The 26965-nt window shown below is 36.6% G+C and overlaps 1 protein-coding gene across 5 annotated transcripts in view; it reads left to right on the top strand.

Annotated features, from left to right (window-relative positions):
• The first annotated feature begins 357 nt into the window (after positions 1 to 357).
• The window catches only part of fmnl1b (formin-like 1b), a 64807-nt gene continuing 38199 nt past the window's right edge, over positions 358 to 26965 (top strand). The window contains exons 1-4 of one of the 5 annotated variants that reach the window (XM_055004853.1): positions 358 to 496; positions 591 to 1029; positions 25807 to 25890; positions 26766 to 26849. In XM_055004853.1, coding sequence (XP_054860828.1) covers positions 889 to 1029; positions 25807 to 25890; positions 26766 to 26849 — 309 coding nt within the window. In that variant the 5' untranslated portion in view covers positions 358 to 496; positions 591 to 888. Of the gene's footprint in view, positions 1030 to 10263; positions 10943 to 25806; positions 25891 to 26765; positions 26850 to 26965 lie in introns of those variants that run through there. The other 4 variants (XM_055004851.1, XM_055004852.1, XM_055004854.1 and 1 more) reach the window with 4 other exon arrangements.

Below are 26965 nucleotides of genomic sequence, written 5' to 3' on the forward strand. Positions count from 1 at the left end.
AATTGTAAAAAAGATGTTAGGCAGGATAGTTACAGTTATTATTGGGATTTCTGTAAAAGAAATAATCAAAGAAATTCAACCTGTTCTTTTTTATGATTTATGGCATAACGGAAAACATTTCATAGTTCTCTCTGCTTCTTCATGATTGTGCTGTTTCCATTGAGGTGCAGGACTTCAAATCATAGTGAAAAATGAGCCACAGTGGGTAAAAATGCCCGTTCAGAGGGTTAAAACAGTTTATCATCTCCTCTCTACTGGCTCTAAGCATCAGGTGCAGCCTGAACATGGAGGCTTTAGGACCCAGAGCCTGGGTGCTGTTAAAGCTGCTGCTGCCTTCAGTCTCGTCCTGTTGGATAGAAACAGTCGCTGCTGGATCTCTCCTCTCTGATATGAAGCTCTGAGGGCCTCAGACTTCCAGCATCCAGCAGCAGATGGAGGACTTCCACAGATCAACTACCTGCTGTGGGAGTTTCCTCTGAGTTTCCTCCTCACACCGGTGACACCTCGTTGTTGTCTTGTGTTGAATTTTTGCTGCCTGTCCCGGACAGAAGCTACAGGCTGAACTCCTCCTCCTCTCTTTTCTCTTTCAGCTGTCAGTCTGTCTGTCACTGTCAGGATATCCCCTTCCCTCTTTCTAGGGTTTCATAATGCAGCCAGCTCCGACTCTCATTCAGCAGCTCGGGTGGATTTCATCCCGCCGCCTGTCCGAGAATATCGACCAGTAATGACTTGAGCATGAGGCGACACAGTGGGGTCGTGGAGAAAATGGAAGGTCACGGGCCACACAGGACTCAACTCTGAACCAACACTTGTTTTCGAACCCTCCCAGCAGCGCTGTTAGATTTTTGATTTTTTTGAGTATATGAGCGTTTTTTTGGATTTACAATCATGGGAAACGCAGCAGGGAGCATCGAGGCTTCTCAGGGGAAGGATGGGAAGGCGGCGGCCCCGGGATCCAGCGGGCCGGTCGGGGCCAAACTCCCGATGCCACCTGAGGAGGAGCTGGAGGAGAGATTCAGCGCCGTGCTGGTGAGTCAACTTTCACACAGAGAGGAGAGCGCACAGCAAACAGCAGAAAGAAACAAAAGAATGTGGAATATGCTGGAAATGTGCACGTCCTCGGGACAAGCTTATCGGAGTGCCAGGTACACAATGCCACTGTGGAAAGATACATAAGAGCTCCTTTATGCTGAGGCTTACTGCAGCTTTAGGCGCACTGCTTCTCTATGGGCTGTTGAATAATGAAACTAGGAAGTCTGGGTCTGTTAATAAAGAGGTACTCAATTATCTTTACAGCTTTAAATCTACTTAGAATACTTTGTTTAATGAAGAACCTCTTAGTTTATTAGTTAACCAGAGAGGGATTAAATCAGTTCCACACTATATGGTGAAAAGTATGTGACAGCAGAAAATGAAATTCCACGAATTCTTATAGGAGTAGATTAGATGCTAAAAGCTATTATATACTCCAACATAAACTCTCATTTACAAAGGAAAACTACACATTAACAGAGATGCTATGCGGTACGTTAGCCTGTACAAGATAACATTAACCTAAACAAGATGTCGTTAGCCATTATTTTAGAGTAAGACAGGAGTAATATTAGCCGCAACATTAGCCTAAACAAAATAATACCATCGGCTACATTAGCCCAAAACAAGAGTAAACAGTGGTGTAAACAAAACAGCATTAACCCAAACAAGATAAAGTTAGCTGCTATGTTAGCCTAATTAACACAACATTAGCTTCCACTTTAGCCATTACCTAAACAAAATAGTAGTTAGCCACAACATTAAGTTTTAAACTAAATAACAGTATCTGCTATATTAGCCTAAGCAAAATATCATTAGCCACTGTTAGCCTGAGCAAAATGCTGTCGAGTCGTTACATCAACCTAAACAAGAACTGCATTAAAGCGAAACAACAGGAGACGTCGTTAGCCATTATGTTAGAGGTTAACAGGATAATATTTACCCGCAACATTAGCCTAGAACAAAATTGACACTATCGGCTACATTAGCCCAAACAAGGATAACAGTGGTGTAGACAAATAAAATTAAACCGAGACAAGAAAAAGTTATTCATTAGCCACTGTTAGCCTAAGCAAAATACCGTTGGCCGCTAGTCTTTATAGCCACTACATTAGCTTAAACTAAATAACAGTATCTGTTTATATTAGTCTAAGCAAAACAACGTTAGCCGCTACATCAACCTAAACAAGGTAACATTAGCCTAAACAAGACTACATTAGCTGCTTTGTTAGCCTAAACTATATAGCATTAGCTCTTGCATTATCCTAAACAACACGATGTTAGCCTAGACAACAGTAGCCTAATCTAGATAGCATTAGCTGCTACATTATCATAAACAACATGACATTAACATAAACAAGACAACATTAGCCGCTACATCAACCTAAACAAGACAACATTAGCTCCTTTGTTAGCCTAAACTACATAGCATTAGCTGCTACATTAGCCTCAACAAAACAACATTAGCCTAAACAAGACAACATTAGCCTAAATAAGACAACATTAGCCTAAACAAGACAACATTAGCTGCTACATTAAGCTAAACAAGATGATGTTATCCACTATGTTGGCCTTAATAAAATAACATTAGCCTTTGTGAATGTGTTGCATGGAGCGTTGCTGAACAGATGGACCAGTTTACCAACAGCAACAAAAAAATTTTAGGTCGTGAATGTTGTGATGACATGTTAAGATAAAGTAACAGCTGAAACCTTCTCTAGCTGCTTTAAACATTATGTGACACCGTTTACATTCTGACTTTTGGTCGACAGTGGACAACTGTCAGTGCTAAGAAAAACAACTACCATCATGAATTATGGAAGTATCTTGGTACAGAAGTCTCAGTTTTTGTGGCATCCTTACATCGATTGGTCTTTGCCCCGTAGTTCCTCGTAAGCATCTTAATGCTTCCGTTTCAACACAGTAAATCCTCTGTGCACAAAGCCAGCTCCATATAGACATATTATAGTTTTGTTTTTGTTTTTTTTTATTCACATGACCTCAACCTCTCCAATTAACACCTTTGGATTGAACTAAAACACTGACTGTAAACCTGACCTTATCAGGAAACCAGCGTTGGACATTTCCTCCTAAATAACAAGAAATGAATAATATCTTCTTAGTAACAGTTTGTCCTCAGATACGTTAATAAACACCAACAAAAAGAGTGTCTAGTTATTTTTGTTACAAGCTTCATTGTTGAATGACTAAGTTTTGGTTTGGTTTTTATTGTAGACCGTATCACTTGCTCTGTTGACCGATCCATCATGACCTCCTACTTTTTTGCATTGCTAACAATAACTTTACTTCCACCATTTGTTCCTGGAAAGGATGACTTTGTGTCCAACCTCACTAATGCAACAGGTTCAAACAGATGAAAACCAGCAGAATGGAGACTGTTGTTGAGGCGTAAACATACATTTGGTCATGTAGAGCAGCTAAAGGGCTTTTTTTTTAGCAGTTATACATGTGGTTTTATTGTGAGTCAATGTAGTTGTTTTTTGTTCATCAATGGAGGTTTCAGGTGTCTTTAATTAAACTCACTGGTGGTTTTGACGGTCATGGTTTCTTGAAAATAAAGGGAAAATTTCACCATTTAGTAAAGCCAGAAATGGTAAAAACGGACACAAATGTCGAATTTTCAAATCTAGGATATGGCTTGATCTATTCGTATTGTTGTGTGATTTCATTCAGGAAAATTAAAGGAATCTAATCTTAACGTGGTGATATTTCCACTAAGCCACTTTATCCTACAAGTCTCATTTAAAAATGACCAAAAATATACAATTTGCTCTAACCAGATTCTGCAAAAAAAAAAAAAATTTTGCACTCCACAGCGAAACTAAGAAGACAAGTTTGACTCTGCTATGACTGGAAGTCACATGAGAAAAATTCTGCAACTTTTCAGGATGAACAGCAGGCAGTGTTTACACAGATAAATAAAAATCAAACCTACTGGATCAGTAAAATAAATGCAGCATGGCTCAGAAACAGTGAACAGAGGAGCAAGTTGTTGGAGATACATTCAGCATGGTGAAACATCTTTCTACAGCTGATGAGCAAAGTAGAAAAAAAATGTCTGGAGAGTCTGGAAACATGGAGATATTTAAATACCTACAGTATGAGGAGTCAAAACGACACAAACTAGACAAATGAGACAGAAATGACCCAAGATAAGAAATATGAGACACAAAATGAGGGAAACAAGACACATTAATGAAAAAACAAAGAGAGAAAACGGTCCCAAAGTGCCAGAAAATGACACAAACGACTCAGAAAAACAGCAAAAATGAGACAGAAGTTGTTGAAGATGCATTCAACATGGTGAAGCATCTTTTTGGAGGTGATGAGAAGAGTAAGTTATTCACAAAATTAAAGCCAAAATTAACCAATAAATTAGCTAAATCCAAGCTTATTATCACTTCTGTCGTCTTTATTTAAAAAAATGCTTCAGACTGACACCAGATCTTATAAGAGAAGCCATGACTGCTTTAACTGCAACAGCGTGACAGAAATTCATTGAATACTCGGCTGAACTGCAGGCTGTGTTTACACAAAGTCCTATTATTTGACGGAGAGCATTCCTTGACCGTAACTTCATCCTAACTTGTTATTTGTCTCAACAACATGAGCAGTGATAGACTGAACCCGTGTCTACATGACAAAAAAAAACAGAAAACAAGGAAGCAGCACATCTGAGTGCTGACGGCGCTATGCTCAGTATGCAGCCAGACGACCTGCTCTGTGATTAACTGCATTCCTCTTTACATTCCTCCCTCCGTCTTATCACCAGAGCTTCATCGAGACTCCGAGCCGATGTGTGGTTTGATAGCATAAACATAACAAACCCTCAGGCTCACTGTCAGTGTGAACAGACTCCTGAAGGTGGAAGGTAACCAGCCAACACCCTGATAGACGCTGATTCCCTCCAGAGAGGAAGCTGGATCGATGTGAGCAGAAAACACTCCCTGTTAGGGCAGAACCTGAATTGTAATTACCCCTGCTGAGTGCTAATGTTTACATTCCTTCACTGGAATATCTTTAAACCACTTCAGCCGGTTTCTGTGAGATTTAGTGGACAGATGGGGCTCAATCTGCAGAATTAGAAGATTACTAAGATCATGTTGAAATAAATATAACCCTCTAACCCCCCAAGCAGTTTCTGAGGATTTGTGTTCCTGTCACATTTTGACTTATGTTCACATTTTCCAATGTTTGAGCCATGCTGCATTTAAGTATTGTTTTATTTTCCTCTGGTCACACTGCCTGCAGGTCAGTCTCAGATGTGCAGTAAAACTGTAATCTTAAAATATATATTACTTGTAAAAATACAGTTTTTTCATGAGAACATTACTTAAAGATGTGTGCTTTAAACAGTCTACATGTAAATTAATAATGTGTAGTAAAATCACTAGATATTATCTGCAACATAATTTATTAAAACAAGAAAAATAAGTAAAATAACTATTTTTTAGGAATTTTTTATTTTTTTTTTAAACTTTTAAATGCCAGCAAATATCTGGAAAACAATATTTTATTTTTCTGATTTAAATACAGTAAAGGTAATGTGCATTTTAGGGTCACACACTACAAAAGAACAAATTATAATTTGTAAAAATACAGATTTTTGATGAGAGCATTACTTAAAGTTGTGTTGTTTTAACAGTCTACATGTAAACTAATCTCTTAAAATCACTAGATATTGTCTGTAACTTAATTTATTAGAACAGGAAAAGTACAATAGCAGCTCATTTTTAATGAATTTATTTTTTTTTTTTACTTTTAAATGGCAGCAACTATCTGTAAAATTTACTTTACAATTTACATTAATAAATTTAATGGTAAATGGTGGTAAATTTAAGGGCACACACTGCACAAGATCAAAACAAAATTTGTAAAAAATACTGATTTTTGATGTGGATGGTTTTGACACATTTTTTTAATGGGTAACAAATAATAAATTACAATAAATACTTGTTTTCTGTGATTGTATTAGATTTTATCTGTAATTAACCAAAAGAGGGAAAATCTGTAAAATAACAGTTAAATAAAAATAAATTTGGCTATTTAAAACAGTTTATTTCTGTCTAATTTCAGAATGTTACACTTACAACAGTAGTCATTTTGATGAAATATCAAATATTTAAGCTTAGATTTAGTTAATTTTTCAGCATTTATCATACATCAGGTTGGATCCATTCAAGAACCATCAGAATGTTGAAAAACTGATGAATTTTTCTGTTTTTAAAGTTTCTGGCTCTGATAAATGTTGTCATTTTGGCAATTTTTAAAAATATAACATGCATTTTAAACCTTGAGGCAGGTTTTGTGTTCATTCATACTGTGGTGGTTTTAACTCGTGTATAAAAATAATAAATAGTTTCAGATTATTTTGGTTCTTTTGTTGTCACATTTAATCCTGCGTTTTCAAACAGCATCTTAAGGCCAAATTGATCGAAAATCTGTTCTTTACCAAAGCATCATAACCAAAGATTGTAGATGAACAAGTAAGCAGTTACCAGAGTTTACATTTCTGTTCTTGACAGCTTGAAATTTATCGTCACAAAGAGCAGCTCAAACAATAAACTGACTTCCACCCAATTACATTAATCTTCAAGCAGCTAGTAAACCTCTAACTTTAAATACATGCTTCTGAGTTGTAGCAACACCTACACTTGGTGGATTATCTAATTTTAACATACAACACATTTTATACACGGTTAATATGCTTTGTAGGACTGCAGAGAAACAGGCGAAATAAATCAATAAATGGATAAATACAGGCCACAACGGTAAATAATGTCCACATCAATAAAATGACAGCATTTAAATCTGCTGAAATTCTATTATTTCGAAAATATTCGCCGTTATTTTCAGTTTTTGAACGCTACAGTCTTCCACCATTTTAAAACATATTTTTTGACACCCTTGCTGCCAGATTTACACGGTGTTTTTCCCACAGTAATCACTCACAACAATTCTGTATTGATTTATGGTGACCTTTTTCTGCACATAGATAAATAAAGCCACCAGATCTCCTCACTGTGAGGGTCACGGCTTCAGATTTTTGATTTAATTTGTCACTTTTCTGTATGTAAAACCTCTTGTTATGAGTTTTTTAGCATCTAAAATCTTAGAGAGTGACATACAGCCATTCATCTTGTCACACTTTCGTCAAATAAGCAATTTTCAAAAAATAAATACTGCATTCATTGTCTGTGGTTAAAACCTAAAAATGGTATTTATTTTACTAATTTACATGACTATTTTAAATATTAATACGATCAAAATATGTAATAAAATAATTTATAATGATGCTAAAAAATAAAGTATAAATAGTAAAACCATAATACTGTATACTACGAATTTAAAAAATGAAGTTAAATCCTAACCACGTTATTTATTGTGCAAATCTACCTAACTTAAATATTATTGTCAAGATAATATAAAAGATAATATAAAATATATTGCACAGACTCGCCTGACTAATTTGAATATTGAAGTTAGGACCCTAGATTATTATATATAAAATACAAATTTCTTTTTAAAAAAATTATTATCAGACTAATATAAATATTAATAAATTAAACATTTAATAAAATATATTACGAAATAAAATTTGCATACATACTATGACTATAATATTATCTTTTATACAAGTTTACCTAATTGTTAAAGTCAAGTTATATATTATACAGATTTACAAATATATTAAATATACAAGTTCAGACACTGCAGTATTAAATATGATCCGGATTTACCTGATTAGTTTAAATTAAATTAAATATTGTTTAGGTAACTACAGCAGTTTGATAAAATAGAATAAAATAAATTGTAGTGAAGATAAAAAAAAATAAAATAATGCTGAAATTATATACTGTACAAATCTACCTGATGAATTAAATTATTGAAGTCCAAACCCTTCAATATATATATTATGCACATTTATCTGAATAATTTAAATATTATTAACATTAAATATTTCATGAAAGACATTATTATGATTAAAAGAAATAAAATCAATGTAAATACTAAAACCGTATTGTTACTCAGTAAACACATTTATGTGACTAATTTAAATATTGAAGTTAAGACATAGCAGTTTAAATATGAAATATTATGTTTGAGTCATTAAAACTCTGTGGTGAAATAGAATAAAACTAATTATAATGATGAAATAAGTATAAATACTAAAATCATAATATTTAAATGCTTTACATATTTACATGACTAGTTTGAATATTAAATACTGTTATGTTGAAGCACCTAAAGTGCTTTGGTTAGGGAAATTAGGGAAATATTGTAGACTTGAGATTTAATTTGTGCATATTATAGAGTTTTTTGAAACCATAATGTGATGTTGTCGCCTATTTTACAGATTACAGATATTTATGTCACTGACCTGTGTTTAGTTTGACCACCATCCACACCAACCTGCTCCCTACAGCTTTATATTGTACATAAATGTAGAGTTTCTTTGCTTTTATTGCAAAAATTGACCACATAAACCTTTTAGTAACATATAAATTAGTTTCTTGTTAGTTTCTGGTATACTACAGACCTCATAACGTCACCATAAACCTGATAAATTACCCGTCATGTTCATTACGTTCTGCTGCTGCCGACCAGGTGTGTCCAGACGCTCAGGTATCAGCTCATCATTTATTAACATTTACTGCTTCCACCTTCCAGTAACGCCGCAGCTCAAACATTATGTCACCGTTGCTGCTGCGCAACTTATGATTCTGCTTAAGAGCTTTATCCTCTTTACTACGGCGGTGTGTTCGGGTCTTATGACGCTTTGATCATGGAAATATCTGGTTGAGGGATAAATCACCCACTGCTGCTCTTATTTACTCTGTTCACTCTGTTTCTATGTGGAGATTAATGTACTGAGATGATTGTACCCATAATAAACTCATTTTTAAACATTGCCAGGCAAACTTTAGTTGTTTTATGGGGTCAAACGCCACGAAATAAACTAAATAACTTCTTGTCATCCAATAAAAACAAACTGTATTTCATATAAAATACAGCTTTGTCAGTGTATAAATTCGTTTTTAAAGCACATTTTGACTTTATAGTAACATTAATGATATATATCTTCTTTTATAGTGCTGCAGTAAATCTGGTTTTGCTGCTGTTAAAATGTCTAAACAACAATTTAAGGTAAGTGATTTTTTTTTGTTCCTTCAAATTGTGAATTAGCATCAGTCCAGTTTTACTCAGATTTTACTCCAAACCTGTGAATCTGAGGACACAACAGCACATTTTGTGTAGTTTCTATGACAGATTAGCACTATTAATGCATACAGTGTGTTTGATTAAAGGCAGAAGCATATACTTCTCAAATTATCTTTAATATATCAAGAAAAACAAAGAAAAGTCATTCAACAGCTGAGATGAGATCCTAGACTTTATACTGTGGACATCGGTTCATGTCAGCTCACATGCAGCCTGCTATTGCTGCAAATGTGAGTTGATTAGTCATTTTAAAGTAAAAAATCCAGATTTTTTCTTGATAATTTCCTCCTTTTCTTCATATCAGCACAGTAAGGTGGATATTTTTGAGTTTTTGTCACATTTAGCGACATCTAGGAAACTGCAAAGTCCAATTTTCACTGTTTTACGATGTTAATCCAGAAAAGAATTGTAACTTAGTCAATTGTGAGTACCTTCAGCAGCTGAGTAACGTCTATGTCAACTTAAAGCTGACAAAAACAGTGGAAGAAACATCTTTTTGAACAAAATATGAAGTAATCAAACCCATAAAAACTTCTTGGATAGGGATATCTGAAGCGTTTGCACTTGACCGACTGCAAAAAAATAAATTCCCATTATATCCACACTGCCTGTAGGCACCAAGGTCCTATTATCAGAAATTGTAAAAAAGATGTTAGGCAGGATAGTTACAGTTATTATTGGGATTTCTGTAAAAGAAATAATCAAAGAAATTCAACCTGTCCTTTTTTATGATTTATGGCATAACAGAAAACATTTCATAGTTCTCTCTGCTTCTTCATGATTGTGCTGTTTCCATTGAGGTGCAGGACTTCAAATCATAGTGAAAAATGAGCCACAGTGTGTAAAAATGCCCGTTCAGAGGGTTAAAACAGTTTGTTATCATCTCCTCTCTACTGGCTCTAAGCATCAGGTGCAGCCTGAACATGGAGGCTTTAGGACCCAGAGCCTGGGTGCTGTTAAAGCTGCTGCTGCCTTCAGTCTCGTCCTGTTGGATAGAAACAGTCTGCTGGATCTCTCCTCTCTGATATGAAGCTCTGAGGGCCTCAGACTTCCAGCATCCAGCAGCAGATGGAGGACTTCCACAGATCAACTACCTGCTGTGGGAGTTTCCTCTGAGTTTCCTCCTCACACCGGTGACACCTCGTTGTTGTCTTGTGCTGAATTTTTGCTGCCTGTCCCGGACAGAAGCTACAGGCTGAACTCCTCCTCCTCTCTTTTCTCTTTCAGCTGTCAGTCTGTCTGTCACTGTCAGGATATCCCCTTCCCTCTTTCTAGGGTTTCATAATGCAGCCAGCTCCGACTCTCATTCAGCAGCTCGGGTGGATTTCATCCCGCCGCCTGTCCAAGAATATCGACCAGTAATGACTTGAGCATGAGGCGACATAGTGGGGTCGTGGAGATAATGGAAGGTCACGGGCCACACAGGACTCAACTCTGAACCAACACTGGTTTTCTAACCCTCCCAGCAGCGCTGTTAGATTTTTGATTTTTTTGAGTATATGAGCGTTTTTTTGGATTTACAATCATGGGAAACGCAGCAGGGAGCATCGAGGCTTCTCAGGGAAAGGATGGGAAGGCGGCGGCCCCGGGATCCAGCGGGCCGGCCGGGGCCAAACTCCCGATGCCACCTGAGGAGGAGCTGGAGGAGAGATTCAGCGCCGTGCTGGTGAGTCAACTTTCACACAGAGAGGAGAGCACACAGCAAACAGCAGAAAGAAACAAAAGAATGTGGAATATGCTGGAAATGTGCACGTCCTCGGGACAAGCTTATCGGAGTGCCAGGTACACAATGCCACTGTGGAAAGATACATAAGAGCTCCTTTATGCTGAGGCTTACTGCAGCTTTAGGCGCACTGCTTCTCTATGGGCTGTTGAATAATGAAACTAGGAAGTCTGGTCTGTTAATAAAAGGTACTCAATGATCTTTACAGCTTTAAATCTACTTAGAATACTTTGTTTAATGAAGAACCTCTTAGTTTATTAGTTAACCAGAGAGGATTACATCAGTTCCACACTATATGGTGAAAAGTATGTGACAACAGAAAATGAAATTCCACAATTCTTATAGGAGTAGATTAGATGCTAAAAGCTATTTATATACTCCAACATAAACTCTCATTTACAAAGAAAACTACACATTAACAGAGATGCTATGCGGTACGTTAGCCTGTACAAGATAACATTAACCTAAACAAGATGACGTTAGCCATTATTTTAGAGTAAACAGGATAATATTAGCCGCAACATTAGCCTAAACAAAATAATACCATCGGCTACATTAGCCCAAACAAGATAACAGTGGTGTAAACAAAACAGCATTAACCCAAACAAGATAAAGTTAGCTGCTATGTTAGCCTAAATAACACAACATTAGCTTCCACTTTAGCCATTACCTAAACAAAATAGTATTAGCCACGACATTAGTTTAAACTAAATAACAGTATCTGCTATATTAGCCTAAGCAAAATATCATTAGCCACTGTTAGCCTGTGCAAAATGCTGTCAGTCGCTACATCAACCTAAACAAGACTACATTAAGCTAAACAAGACGACGTTAGCCATTATGTTAGAGTTAACAGGATAATATTACCCGCAGCATTAGCCTAAACAAAATGACACTATCGGCTACATTAGCCCAAACAAGATAACAGTGGTGTAGACAAAATAAAATTAACCTGAACAAGATAAAGTTTTCATTAGCCACTGTTAGCCTAAGCAAAATACCGTTGGCCGCTAGTATTAGCCACTACATTAGCTTAAACTAAATAACAGTATCTGTTATATTAGTCTAAGCAAAACAACGTTAGCCGCTACATCAACCTAAACAAGGTAACATTAGCCTAAACAAGACTACATTAGCTGCTTTGTTAGCCTAAACTATATAGCATTAGCTCTTGCATTATCCTAAACAACACGATGTTAGCCTAGACAACAGTAGCCTAATCTAGATAGCATTAGCTGCTACATTATCATAAACAACATGACATTAACATAAACAAGACAACATTAGCCGCTACATCAACCTAAACAAGACAACATTAGCTGCTTTGTTAGCCTAAACTACATAGCATTAGCTGCTACATTAGCCTCAACAAAACAACATTAGCCTAAACAAGACAACATTAGCCTAAATAAGACAACATTAGCCTAAACAAGACAACATTAGCCTAAATAAGACAACATTAGCTGCTACATTAAGCTAAACAAGATGATGTTATCCACTATGTTGGCCTTAATAAAATAACATTAGCCTTTGTGAATGTGTTGCATGGAGCGTTGCTGAACAGATGGACCAGTTTACCAACAGCAACAAAAAAATTTTAGGTCGTGAATGTTGTGATGACGTGTTGTTAAGATAAAGTAACAGCTGAAACCTTCTCTAGCTGCTTTAAACATTATGTGACACCGTTTACATTCTGACTTTTGGTCGACAGTGGACAACTGTCAGTGCTAAGAAAAACAACTACCATCATGAATTATGGAAGTATCTTGGTACAGAAGTCTCAGTTTTTGTGGCATCCTTACATCGATTGGTCTTTGCCCCGTAGTTCCTCGTAAGCATCTTAATGCTTCCGTTTCAACACAGTAAATCCTCTGTGCACAAAGCCAGCTCCATATAGACATATTATAGTTGTTTTTTTTTGTTTTTTTTTTTTATTCACATGACCTCAACCTCTCCAGTTAACACCTTTGGATTGAACTAAAACACTGACTGTAAACCAGACCTTATCAGGAAACCAGCGTTGGACATTTCCTCCTAAATAACAAGAAATGAATAATATCTTCTTAGTAACAGTTTGTCCTCAGATATGTTAATAAACACCAACAAAAAGAGTGTCTAGTTATTTTTGTTACAAGCTTCATTGTTGAATGACTAAGTTTTGGTTTGGTTTTTATTGTAGACCATATCACTTGCTCTGTTGACCGATCCATCATGACCTCCTACTTTTTTGCATTGCTAACAAAAACTTTACTTCCACCATTTGTTCCTGGAAAGGATGACTTTGTGTCCAACCTCACTAATGCAACAGGTTCAAACAGATGAAAACCAGCAGAATGGAGACTGTTGTTGAGGCGTAAACATACATTTGGTCATGTAGAGCAGCTAAAGGGCTTTTTTTTTAGCAGTTATACATGTGGTTTTATTGTGAGTCAATGTGGTTGTTTTTTGTTCATCAATGGAGGTTTCAGGTGTCTTTAATTAAACTCACTGGTGGTTTTGACGGTCATGGTTTCTTGAAAATAAAGGGAAAATTTCACCATTTAGTAAAGCCAGAAATGGTAAAAACGGACACAAATGTCGAATTTTCAAATCTAGGATATGGCTTGATCTATTCGTATTGTTGTGGGATTTCATTCAGGAAAATTAAAGGAATCTAATCTTAACGCGGTGATATTTCCACTAAGCCACTTTATCCTACAAGTCTCATTTAAAAATGACCAAAAATATACAATTTGCTCTAACCAGATTCTGCAAAAAAAATAAAATATTTTGCACTCCACAGCGAAACTAAGAAGACAAGTTTGACTCTGCTATGACTGAAAGTCACATGAGAAAAATTCTGCAACTTTTCAGGTTGAACAGCAGGCAGTGTTTACACAGATAAATAAAAATCAAACCTACTGGATCAGTAAAATAAATGCAGCATGGCTCAGAAACAGTGAACAGAGGAGCAAGTTGTTGGAGATACATTCAGCATGGTGAAACATCTTTCTACAGCTGATGAGCAAAGTAGAAAAAAAATGTCTGGAGAGTCTGGAAACATGGAGATATTTAAATACCTACAGTATGAGGAGTCAAAACGACACAAACTAGACAAATGAGACAGAAATGACCCAAGATAAGAAATATGAAACACAAAATGAGGGAAACAAGACACATTAATGAAAAAACAAAGAGAGAAAACTGTCCCAAAGTGCCAGAAAATGACACAAATGGCTCAGAAAAACAGCAAAAATGAGACAGAAGTTGTTGAAGATGCATTCAACATGGTGAAGCATCTTTCTGGAGGTGATGAGAAGAGTAAGTTATTCACAAAATTAAAGCCAAAATTAACCAATAAATTAGCTAAATCCAAGCTTATTATCACTTCTGTCGTCTTTATTTAAAAAAATGCTTCAAACTGACACCAGATCTTATAAGAGAAGCCATGACTGCTTTAACTGCAACAGCGTGACAGAAATTCATTGAATACTCGGCTGAACTGCAGGCTGTGTTTACACAAAGTCCTATTATTTGACGGAGAGCATTCCTTGACCGTAACTTCATCCTAACTTGTTATTTGTCTCAACAACATGAGCAGTGATAGACTGAACTCGTGTCTACATGACAAAAAAAAACAGAAAACAAGGAAGCAGCACAACTGAGTGCTGACGGCGCTATGCTCAATATGCAGCCAGACGACCTGCTCTGTGATTAACTGCATTCCTCTTTACATTCCTCCCTCCGTCTTATCACCAGAGCTTCATCGAGACTCCGAGCCGATGTGTGGTTTGATAGCATAAACATAACAAACCCTCAGGCTCGCTGTCAGTGTGAACAGACTCCTGAAGGTGGAAGGTAACCAGCCAACGCCCTGATAGACGCTGATTCCCTCCAGAGAGGAAGCTGGATCGATGTGAGCAGAAAACACTCCCTGTTAGGGCAGAACCTGAATTGTAATTACCCCTGCTGAGTGCTAATGTTTACATTCCTTCACTGGAATATCTTTAAACCACTTCAGCCGGTTTCTGTGAGATTTAGTGGACAGATGGGGCTCAATCTGCAGAATTAGAAGATTACTAAGATCATGTTGAAATAAATATAACCCTCTAACCCCCCAAGCAGTTTCTGAGGATTTGTGTTCCTGTCACATTTTGAATTATGTTCACATTTTCCAATGTTTGAGCCATGCTGCATTTATTTCAAGTATTGTTTTATTTTCCTCTGGTCACACTGCCTGCAGGTCAGCTGAAAAGTCTCAGATGTGCAGTAAAACTGTAATCTTAAAATATATATTACTTGTAAAAATACAGTTTTTTCATAAGAACATTACTTAAAGATGTGTGCTTTAAACAGTCTACATGTAAATTAATAATGTGTAGTAAAATCACTAGATATTATCTGCAACATAATTTATTAAAACAAGAAAAATAAGTAAAATAACTATTTTTTTAGGAATTAAAAAAAAACCTTTTAAATGCCAGCAAATATCTGTAAAACAACATTTTACTTTTCTGATTTAAATACAGTAAAGGTAATGTACATTTTAGGGTCACACTACAAAAGAACAAATTATAATTTGTAAAAATACAGATTTTTGATGAGAGCATTACTTAAAGTTGTGTTGTTTTAACAGTCTACGTGTAAATTAATAATACCTCTTAAAATCACTAGATATTGTCTGTAACTTAATTTATTAGAACAGGAAAAGTACAATAGCAGCTAATTTTTAATGAATTTTATTTTTTTTTAAACTTTTAAATGGCAGCAAATATCTGTAAAATTTACTTTACAATTTACATTAATAAATTTAATGATAAATGGTGGTAAATTTAAGGGCACACACTGCACAAGATCAAAACAAAATTTGTAAAAAATACTGATTTTTGATGTGGACGGTTTTGACACATTTTTTTAACGGGTAACAAATAATAAATTACAATAAATACTTGTTTTCTGTGATTGTATTAGATATTATCTGTAATTAACCAAAAGAGGGAAAATCTGTAAAATAACAGTTAAATAAAAATAAATTTGGCTATTTAAAACAGTTTATTTCTGTCTAATTTCAGAATGTTACACTTACAACAGTAGTCATTTTGATGAAATATCAAATATTTAAGCTTAGATTTAGTTTATTTGTTCAGCATTTATCATATATCAGGTTGGATCCATTCAAGAACCATCAGAAAGTTGAAAAACTGATGAATTTTTCTGTTTTTAAAGTTTCTGGCTCTGATAAATGTTGTCATTTTGGCAATTTTTAAAAATATAACATGCATTTTAAACCTTGAGGCAGGTTCTGTGTTTATTCATACTGTGGTGGTTTTAACTCATGTATAAAAATAATAAATAGTTTCAGATTATTTTGTTTTTTTTGTTGTCACATTTAATCCTGCGTTTTCAAAAAGCATCTTAAGGCCAAATTGATCGAAAATCTGTTCTTTACCAAAGCATCATAACCAAAGATTGTAGATGAACAAGTAAGCAGTTACCAGAGTTTACATTTCTGTGCTTTACAGCTTGAAATTTATCGTCACAAAGAGCAGCTCAAACAATAAACTGACTTCCACCCAATTACATTAATCTTCAAGCAGCTAGTAAACCTCTAACTTTAAATACATTCTTCTGAGTTGTAGCAACACCTACACTTGGTGGTTTATCTAATTTTAACATACAACACATTTTATACACGGTTAATATACTTTGTAGGGCTGCAGAGAAACAGGCGAAATAAATCAATAAATGGATAAATACAGGCCACAACGGTAAATAATGTCCACATCAATAAAATGACTGCATTTAAATCTGCTGAAATTCTATTATTTCGAAAATATTCGCCGTTATTTTCACAGTTTTTGAATGCTACAGTCTTCCACCATTTTAAAACATATTTTTTGACACCCTTGCTGCCAGATTTACACTGTGTTTTTCCCACAGTAATCACTCACAACAATTCTGTATTGATTTATGGTGACCTTTTTCTGCACATAGATAAATAAAGCCACCAGATCTCCTCACTGTGAGGGTCACGGCTTCAGATTTTTGATGTAATTTGTCACTTTTCTGTATGTAAAACCTCTTCTTATGAGTTTTTTAGCATCTAAAATCTTAGAGAGTGACATACAGCCATTCATCTTGTCACACTTTCGTCAAATAAGCAATTTTCAAAAAATAAATGCTGCATTCATTGTCTGTGGTTTTAATAACGGTGCTCAGAGTGAGCTGCAGTTGGAGGATTAGTGTGAAGGGTCGAAAACTGCAATGAATTTATGAGCCAGCAGCAAACGTCTTGTGCCAAAGCCTGCAGCAGTTTGTGTTCACGTGCAGAAAAACATGCATCCCTCTGCTGCATTTCTTCCTCTGCCGTGTTTGTGTATCTCCCTAATTATAGATGATCTCCCAGCCACTCTCTGTGCTGACGGTGCACAACAAACCTGCTGCACTAAGTGGAGGAGAGACTCCGTCTGCATACAAACCAGCAGAAGTGATGCTGCAAACTGTCGCCACTTCCTTCTGCAGAGAGACTAAAAGCTGGAAGGGTTCGGGGCTGGAGGTGGATAATAACGTGTGTGCAGTATTTGTGTGTGATACGAGCCGCTGGGTTTGTTTTTTATCGACGCTTTATGATGCTTTTATGTGACGCAGCGACAGAATCAATACGAAATCTGCACAGGACGTTCAGCTCAGTGTGATAAATGCACAAAGGCTTCAGTCTCATCCAAATTTACGTCGGGCACTTTTCCCTTCAGTGTTTTACATAACACTTTGCATATCTCCCAATAGGGAATGCGGCAGTGGGTGGAATTGTAAATGTACATCTGTGGATTTGTGTACTGTATTTACAGACGCACTCACAAAGACAACAGGAGGGAACATTTAGTCTCTTGTTAGTTGTTCTGCTCTTTTGGCAGGTTCATTCTTTCTCAGATACTTTAATAGTTTCTTTGTGAAACTGAAAATCTGAGACATCAGGTGCTTTTCCAGCCAACTGTGTTTTAGTTTTGAAGAGAAGAAACTACAGGGTGTTCCTAAAGTCTGGACACATAGGAAATCTCATTAACTGTAACTTTTTTGCTTCAGTGGACATGAAGGATGGACATATCGAAAGATAGCAGATGAATTTAACCCTTTGATGCGCAGTGTGGGCCAGGACATACCCATGTTCCATTGGATTTGGGTCACTTTTGACTCATGTTGCGCATCAAAGGGTTAAAGCACGTCATCCAAGGAGGATTCCACTTGACTTTTCCACGATGACGAAGGTGCTTGAAAAGTTTAAAGAAACGAGCACTGTCATGGGCAAACCCCGTTCTGGACGACCAATGTATCAGTCAAAACTAAATTGGTCATGGCTAAAACTCATGCTAGCTCCCAAAAAATCACGTCCCTAACCGTAACCCAACGCCAGCCCCAACCCTAACCACAACCTTAACCCCAACCTGAACCCTAACCACAACCTTAACGCCAGCCCCAACTGAAAACCCAACCCGAACACCACCCCCAACTGAAAAGCCAACATCAACGCTAGTATAACTAATGTCTTCTCTGTTTAGATAAAGCAGCTAACTGACAAAGAAAACACTGAACAGATTAATGAATAATGCCAGTAGTCTTCAGTTTCAGGTTTACTGTGGAATAAATAAATGTACACTACTGTTGAAAAGTTTTGGGTCACTTAGAAATGTCCTTATTTTTGAAATAAAAGCAGTTTTTTCAATGAAGACAACATTCAATGAATAATAAATCCAGTCTAGACATTGTTAATGTGCTAAATGACTATTCTAGCTGAAAATTTTTCATGGAATATCTACATAGTGGTACAGAGGAACATTTCCAGCAACCATCACTCCTGTGTTCTAATGCTACATTGTGTTAGCTAATGGTGTTGAAAGGCTAATTGATGATTAGAAAACCCTTGTGCAGTTATGTTAGCACATGAATAAAAGTGTGAGTTTTCATGGATAACATGAAATTGTCTGGGTGAAACCAAACCTTTTAACAGTATAAGACGGATAGAGACTTGTGTGAGCAGCTACTTTGCTAATCACCTAGCAGTTTTAATAATTTTTAAAAGCAAACAAGTCAAATATTTGCTTGTTGCAGTTTCAAAACGTGAGAATAATGAATCAGAAAATCTCAGGTGGATTTTTGGTGAAATTAAACCAACCTGTGGGAAATTATTCCAGATGTTTTTCTGTTTTCTGATTCTGTTGTGGTAAAACAATTAAGTGATGAAAACACTTTGCAGTTTGAGGTTTATTAATAATATGTAAGACAGATGGAGTCTGCAGTGAAAGAAAACAGAGCAGAGATTTTGTGCAAACGGATAAATCCATTGATCCGTCCTTTATGGACCCTCGGCACATTTAGGGATTCAGGCGGCGTCACGATGCATCATTCAGGAGTTTTTACTGCAGAACTCTACTTCCTCTTTTTGAGCCTCGTTGTGTTGATTGCAGGAATAAAAGTCACTGATTGCACTTTTTAACGCCACTTAAATCAGCCCGATTGGAGAGTCGGAGGGTTTAGTGAGCCTTGAAGCAGGTTGCCATGGAGAGTTTTAATGTGACAAGAACAGCCGCACAGTTTCACACTTCTTCTGTCTTAGTGTGTTTAAAACGGTCCACAAAACCAACAGTGAGTTAGAGAGTAAACATGAAACCTGACGATGCAGGTCGTGTTTACATTCAGATCTTCAACAAGGATGTGATTATCTGATCAAATGTTGACATTTGATGCCGAAGCGCCGCCTGTTCTGCTTTGTTTATGCGATTGAAGATGAAGCAGCTCTTGTTCTCATTTATACAATCAGCTGAAGCTTGTTTTGACATAAAGATGAAAACCTGAAGACTTACTAGTCCTTTTAAGAAACGAGCTGTAAAAACACCAGCTGGTTTGTTCTGCATCTGAATACAAACATGAAGCAGCGTCGTGCTTTTTTATTCATTCTGTAATATAGAACAAAACCAGCAATGAATTAAACTTGCCAGTAAGTGTAGTGTGTCTGCATGAAAGCCTGTTGTAGAAAACTTTATTTTATGTCCAAGAGAGAACTGAAGAACAAAAATCAAACATGAATATTCAGACAACACACAACTAAAGCCAGATAACCAAAATAAATAACAGGAAAAAGAAGAGTTATATAAACAGTTAACAAAATTATGAGTCAAATGAGTCAAATTAACGAAAAAAATTAACAAAAAAAAAAACAGCATAAAAAACACACAAATTACACAATTTTTTAAAATCTAACTTTTCATAAAGTTGCAGAAAATTAAGATACAGTCTCTTCCACTGATTAAAATTAGTTTATCTTTTTGGTTAATTTCATGTTTTTTGATGTTAAATGTTTTTTTTTTTATGATTCTTAATAAAATTATTTTTGGTTAAATCTTATGCAGTGATGCTTGTTTACATCAGGAGTGTCAAAGTCATTTTAGTTCAGGGTCACATTCAGCCCAATTTGATCTCAAGTGAACAGTAAAATCACAGCATAGTAACCTATTAATAACCACAACTCCTAATGTTTCCTTTGTTTTACTGCAAAAAGTATGTTCTGAAAATATTTACATTTAAGGAATTATCTTTTTATAAAACATTATGAACAACCTGAAATTTCTTCAGTGCTAAGCCTCAGTTTATCATTTACAACTTACAGATCACAGAGTGTCTACAAAGGAACAAAACATTTAGTCACAGGTATCTGGAACTGAATGATGTAGGATTTTCCTTTATGATCAAAACAACAAAAGACAGACAAAAAAAGACAAAAAAACAAGACAAAATATTACAAAAATGAGACAAAATGACAAAAGTGAGACAAACGACATGAAGCAAAACAAACGAGACAAAAAATTAGATAAAAGTTATAAAGCGACAAAAAATGGACAAACAACAAAAAATAGACAAAAAGTGACAAACAATGAAAAAATAGAAACAAAATGACAAAAACGTGAGACAAATGACAAAAGTCAGACAAAAACCAACAAAAACAAGACAAAATATTTCAAAAATCTAGTGTTTTAGTTTATGATCAAAACCACTTGTCACGGTGTAGAAATTATTTTAAATTGATAGTTTTATACATTTCTAATCTGCAGTTCATGTCTTCTCTGTAATTTTTACACTTTACAGAGTCGTCCCACAGGCCGGATTGGACCCTCTGGAGGGCCGGTTTTGGCTGCATGTGTGACACCCCTGGTTTGCATCACTGTCAATGAGAACTAGGCTGAAAAATCTCAACAAATATCATTGACAGCCTATTTTTGTGACAAAAATTGAACTATAAAGTAATGCTTCATGACAAATGTTTAAAAATTGTAACTGAATTAAGATAAGATAGGATAAATCTTTGTCATTACACAGTCCTACTTTTGTACAACAGCACAATATAATTTGAGTCTCGTCCACATAAGTGCTTAAAAATAGAAGGGCACGCAATTGTCAAAAGATAATAATATAAAATAGATGCAGCTTTGGGGCATTTTTTCTCCCGTCACACATTTTTACTCACTGTTAGTTAATTTCTCTCTGCAATATAAAGTCAGCTGTTATATATAAAATTACTGAGCTTTTTGTGATCATGTTTCTGAATATATTCATATTTAATTCAAATGTTTTTGTAGCTGAGAGCCACTGAAGAGGACTCATTAAAACAAACACATCGTTAGTTTTGCTCTTTTTTAATATCTCAACAGAAACTGATAATCTGAGTCCTCATTAGTCTGACTGCTGTTCTGTAGCAGCTGGTTAATACATGAAATAAAGTTTTAGCATCTTTAATGGCACCAACTGATCTTCTGACTTTAACAAATATAAACTAGAAGAGTCAGAGTGGAGACATGAAGCATGTGAAGCTGGGTGAAAATGGAAATGAGGCGAAGCTCTGGTCCAGAAACACTTTACATAAGAGAACCTCTGCAGCCACAATGGAAATGATGTGATCTGGTACAGTAAGAGTAGGAGGTGCGTATAAATAAACCACATTAAAATTCTGGAGACTGTTTGTTCTTCAGGAGGCTGCAGATGGATCTCAGACTTCTTTCAGCACCGTTAGTTTCACACACTAAATGTCAAGACGCTTCTGTAACATCTACAAAAACACAGGATGAGGTTGTTTTTGTTGTTAGTGATTAAAACATTTGTTTATTATGAATTTTTAGCTTGATCATTTATGAGTTTTATTTCGCTGTCTAAAAATATTAAACATCCTTAATGCAATGTTACTTTTTAAATTTAGTTTGACTAAATTTTTTTGTGGCAAAAAATAGGTTTACAATGAAGTATGAATAAGAATATAAACGTGGTGTGAGAGATTTGGATATCAGTGTATGTAGAGCTCAATAAACATCTAAAATGAGTAATTATGATACTCAGTTTAGAGTGAAAACAGCGCTTCCATCATTATCTGATTTACTAAACAGGGTTTGAATTTGGTCTCAGATTGACCCATGAGAGACTGACTGTCATCAGAGATAAGAGATTTTATCAGTCTGACTGAGAAAAGATGATAAAAAAGATGCAAATGTAAAATTCTAGAAATGAAATCTTGAAAACAGTTATATAACTACACTGTAATAAATTTCAGTAAAAATAGTCAAATTCTAACTGTAGGCGGTGTTTTTTCTAGAAAATACACTTAAAAACTATAGAATCAGATATTTTTGGAGCCATGAACAAGATAATAATAATAATAATAATAATAATGTGAGAGCTGAAGAAAATGCTGAGAATATTACTGATGACTTTGCACTACTGAATCGAGATGAGTAATTTTCATTTCTTGCTTTCGAAAAATATATTTATTAAGCTACCATTTCCTATACATTTCTGCCTTTGAATAAATAAATAAATGTTGAGGATCCACAAAAATAAAAGTTATCCTTTATATTTTAGGTGTTCAAGTGCTCCAAGCTTTTTTAAAATGTTAAACTGAATCATACATATTAAAGATATATAGGTATTTATGGTCTATGTCTGCAAATTAAACCAGTTTTTACATATTTTGACAGAAGAAACTACAGTAACAGCAGCAGCACTATAAATACAGTTTATTGTTGAAAGTCTAGTCAGAGTAATGAACAGTAAACCTCATATTCTACTGTAGAGCAGTTTGATTAATGAAACAGCACTTGACTTTTTAAGTAAAGTACTCTTCTAACACTGTAAAAATACAGTAAAATGTTGGTAACCACAGCTGCCAGTGTTTTACTATAAACTCCACATTCTACAGCAGAACACAGCAATTATTTTAACAGTAATTAACTTTAGATAAATGACTACAGATACAGTGTAAAAATGATTTTACAACAAGATTTGTCTGTACATCGGCGGCATCTGTGTTGTTTTCTGCTGATGTTGTGTTTTAAAGTGCTTCTGGGAAAACACCAGAGCGAACCTCGGCTGTTTTTCAGTTTCCATCCAGTCAGATATAAGCAGCACTTATCGACCCGACAGGCCTGATTTATCAAATCACATTCAGCATTGATCTACTGCCCTGTTTTTCAGAGCGGCACGGATGACTGCAGCTCTCCAACATGTTTCAGCATTTAAGCTTTAACCGCGGCATGAAAAAACGCCTTGTTTGGTCACTTTAGACGCTGGAATCATTGTGCATTCTAAACAAACAAAGCTTGAATTCACACACTGGTTAATGTGGTTAAAGCTGCTGCCGGACTTTCCTTGGAGTCGGGGAATTCACATGGACTCTCGTTGCTCAGGACGTTGGACAAAGCAACGAGATCCGAGGAGCATTTAGACAAAGTGATACTGAAGCCGAGTCTCCAGTCGATTAGCCCAGTTTCTCCAGTTTGCATGTTATAATTAGTGTTCGTTATGTGGGACATCTCAGAAACTTTTGGTTTTTGTCGCCTCATAAACAAGCATCTATTAGCAGCTAGAGGCCAGACTTCAGGACGGGCATTTTGCTGATTCACTTTCTTATCAAAATGCAGAATCAGCTCGTGTTTTTCAAAACAACTTCTGGCCCAGAAATACTCTCCTGAAATGTAGTAATTTGATGCTGTGGTGTAGCATTTGCAACAAACCTGTTACTGTGTTGTGACAAGGTGCCGCCGATAATCAGCAGTGACATTACTAAGACCTCTGACTCACTGTGACTCGACTTACGGCAGGATTTACTGCTTTGAATTATTGAAGACGAGTCCGAGGGGCCGTGAGGGGACCCGGTGTTTGGTCACGTTGCTTCTAGGAATACCTCGACAGTCAAGCGTTTCTTGGTCTGGAATAATATAGATATCTGCAATTCAAAGGAATTGTAGTTAAAAGTAGAGTTTTCCTGGGGTGACCAGATAGCAGATCGCTACATTAGTTAAATCTTCAGGTAATAGAAGCATGTAGTTTGTGGTTACACAGCTCAATTACATCATGATGTGAAGCACGGTGGTGGCAGTATTATCATGTGAAGCACGCTGGTGGCAGCATTATGATGTGAAGCATGGTGGTGGCAGCATCATGATGTGAAGCATGGTGGTGGCAGCATCATGATGTGAAGCATGGTGGTGGCAGCATTATGATGTGAAGCATGGTGGTGGCAGCATCATGATGTGAAGCATGGTGGTGGCAGCATCACGATGTGAAGCATGGTGGTGGCAGCATCACAATGTGAAGCATGGTGGTGGCATCACGATGTGAAGCATGGTGGTGGCAGCATCATGATGTGAAGCATGGTGGTGGCAGCATCACGATGTGAAGCATGGTGGTGGCATCACGATGTGAAGCATGGTGGTGGCAGCATCATGATGTGAAGCATGGTGGTGGCAGCATCACAATGTGAAGCACGGTGGTGGCATCACGATGTGAAGCATGGTGGTGGCAGCATCATGATGTGAAGCATGGTGGTGGCAGCATCACGATGTGAAGCATGGTGGTGGCATCACGATGTGAAGCATGGTGGTGGCAGCATCATGATGTGAAGCATGGTGGTGGCAGCATCACGATGTGAAGCATGGTGGTGGCAGCATCACGATGTTTCTCAGCAGCAGGTCCTGGAAGGCTTGTAAAGGTTGATGGTAATATGAATGCAGCAAAGTCTAGAGAAATCCTGGAAGACAACCTGACGCAGTCTGAAGAGAACTGAGACTTGGAGAAGGTTAGTTTTTCATCCAGATGATGAACCGCAGCAAACAGCCAAAGATACTCAGAAATGGTTTCAAGACAACAAGCTGAAAGTTCTGGAGGCCAGGTTAGGGTTAGGGAGTCCAGACCTCAATCCAACTGAGAATTTGCGGATGGACTTGAAAAGATTTGTTAACTCACGATCCCTATGGAACCTGACAGAGCTAGAGCGGTTTTGGAGACTTGAATGGGGTCATCTCTCGACTATGATGCTGCCACCACCATGCTTCATAGTGTCCACCAAACATATCATCTAGTCTGATGGACGAAAAGCTCATTACTGTAACTGCATCCAAAGGTGCATCTGCTAGATACTGACTTGAAGGGAGTGACTACTTATGTAATCACTTATTTTACGGTTTATATATGTAATTATCTGACGTTACTGTGTTGAAATCTGTAGTCACTTGGACATGAAAGAGTCTTTTTTGTAGACCTGTCAAAATAGCCAAATTTCACTGACTGATCGGTGTTGAAAAGCAGTGTGAGGGGGTCACTACATTTCGGTACTACAGTAACTTCTGGTCTGTGAGTTTTGATTGCATTTTCTTCAAAAATCACAACTTTTGACTACAAAATTGGGTGACTTAAATGATTTCAGATATTTACAGTAACCTTTACAGTGTAACTGCAACACAGAAGACATATTCTATCCTTTTGCTTTTATATCTCTTTATTTGTGCTTCCAGAACACGATGAACCTTCCTCCAGACAAGGTGAAGATCCTCAGTCAGTACGACAACGAGAAGAAGTGGGACCTGATCTGTGACCAGGTAGATTTAGATTACATCTTTCAAACCAACACCGCTGACACATCCACACCTCCGTCAAACCCAGTTATCCTCTGGGTTACAATGAATCAGCGGAGTCAGTTTATTTCTCTTCTATAAGCTAATGTGTTGTTGGTGTTTTATTTGTGCTCTTGTAATTTTTAGTAGCTTTATTTCTTAACTGTCTATTGTTTGTAACACTGTTTTTCTGAGAATGTCACAAAAAACTTCAATACACCCAAAAAGAACCAATTTTTCTGTTTCAAACATGATTAATTTGACTAAAAATGTTTTAAACAGCTCTAATTTGGGAGTCAGAACCAGAACCAAAGCAGCTATTAATGATTTTTCTGGACCACGAGGCTACGAAGTGTTCAAACATGGTCCAAAAGACAAACTTGTTTATGCTGTCATTTAAGAAGTTGTGTAGGTTTGACAAACACCACTAGTGTAATTCTATTTCAGTGTGTTGTAAGTGGGCCGACTACCAAGCCTGAACAACGGCTACAACCCTCACACACACACACGAGGAAGCTCATCAATATTGTACATCACCATAGCAACCACAGGACGGTCCATAACAACCGGCGTCCTGAAGGAAGACTGACAGGAGACACCTGTCGTCGTCATTCAGTGACTCAGTCGACTTTTATTCAGCGACCCGTCACACATTTCAATGAACCTACAGAATATGTGATTTAGCTGAGAGCCGTGACGCAGCTGAACATAACGAATCGTTTCTGAAGGCTTGTTAAGACCGAACTCATTTGCATAAGAGACGCTGTGTAATCAAAGAGCCCGTTTGACACCCCGGCTGAGCTCTGCCCTCCCCGCAATCAGACATAATTAGAGGTTTGTGTGTTTCTCTGCTTCTTCAGGAGCGATTTCAAGTCAAGAATCCGCCGTCTGCTTATTTGGACAAACTGAAAAGTTATCTGGATCACGGAGGAGTCAGTCGAAAGGTACAAACTCACACCCTAAAGCTCCGTTTTGAAGAACAAATTAAATAAGTCTTATCGACATTTTTATTTGATCAAATTCTTGAGCTTTTTGTGGCCGGAATTAAAACAGCAGCATT

The sequence above is a fragment of the Amphiprion ocellaris genome, chromosome 18 (genome assembly GCF_022539595.1).
Source record: "Amphiprion ocellaris isolate individual 3 ecotype Okinawa chromosome 18, ASM2253959v1, whole genome shotgun sequence".
NCBI lineage: Eukaryota > Metazoa > Chordata > Actinopteri > Pomacentridae > Amphiprion > Amphiprion ocellaris.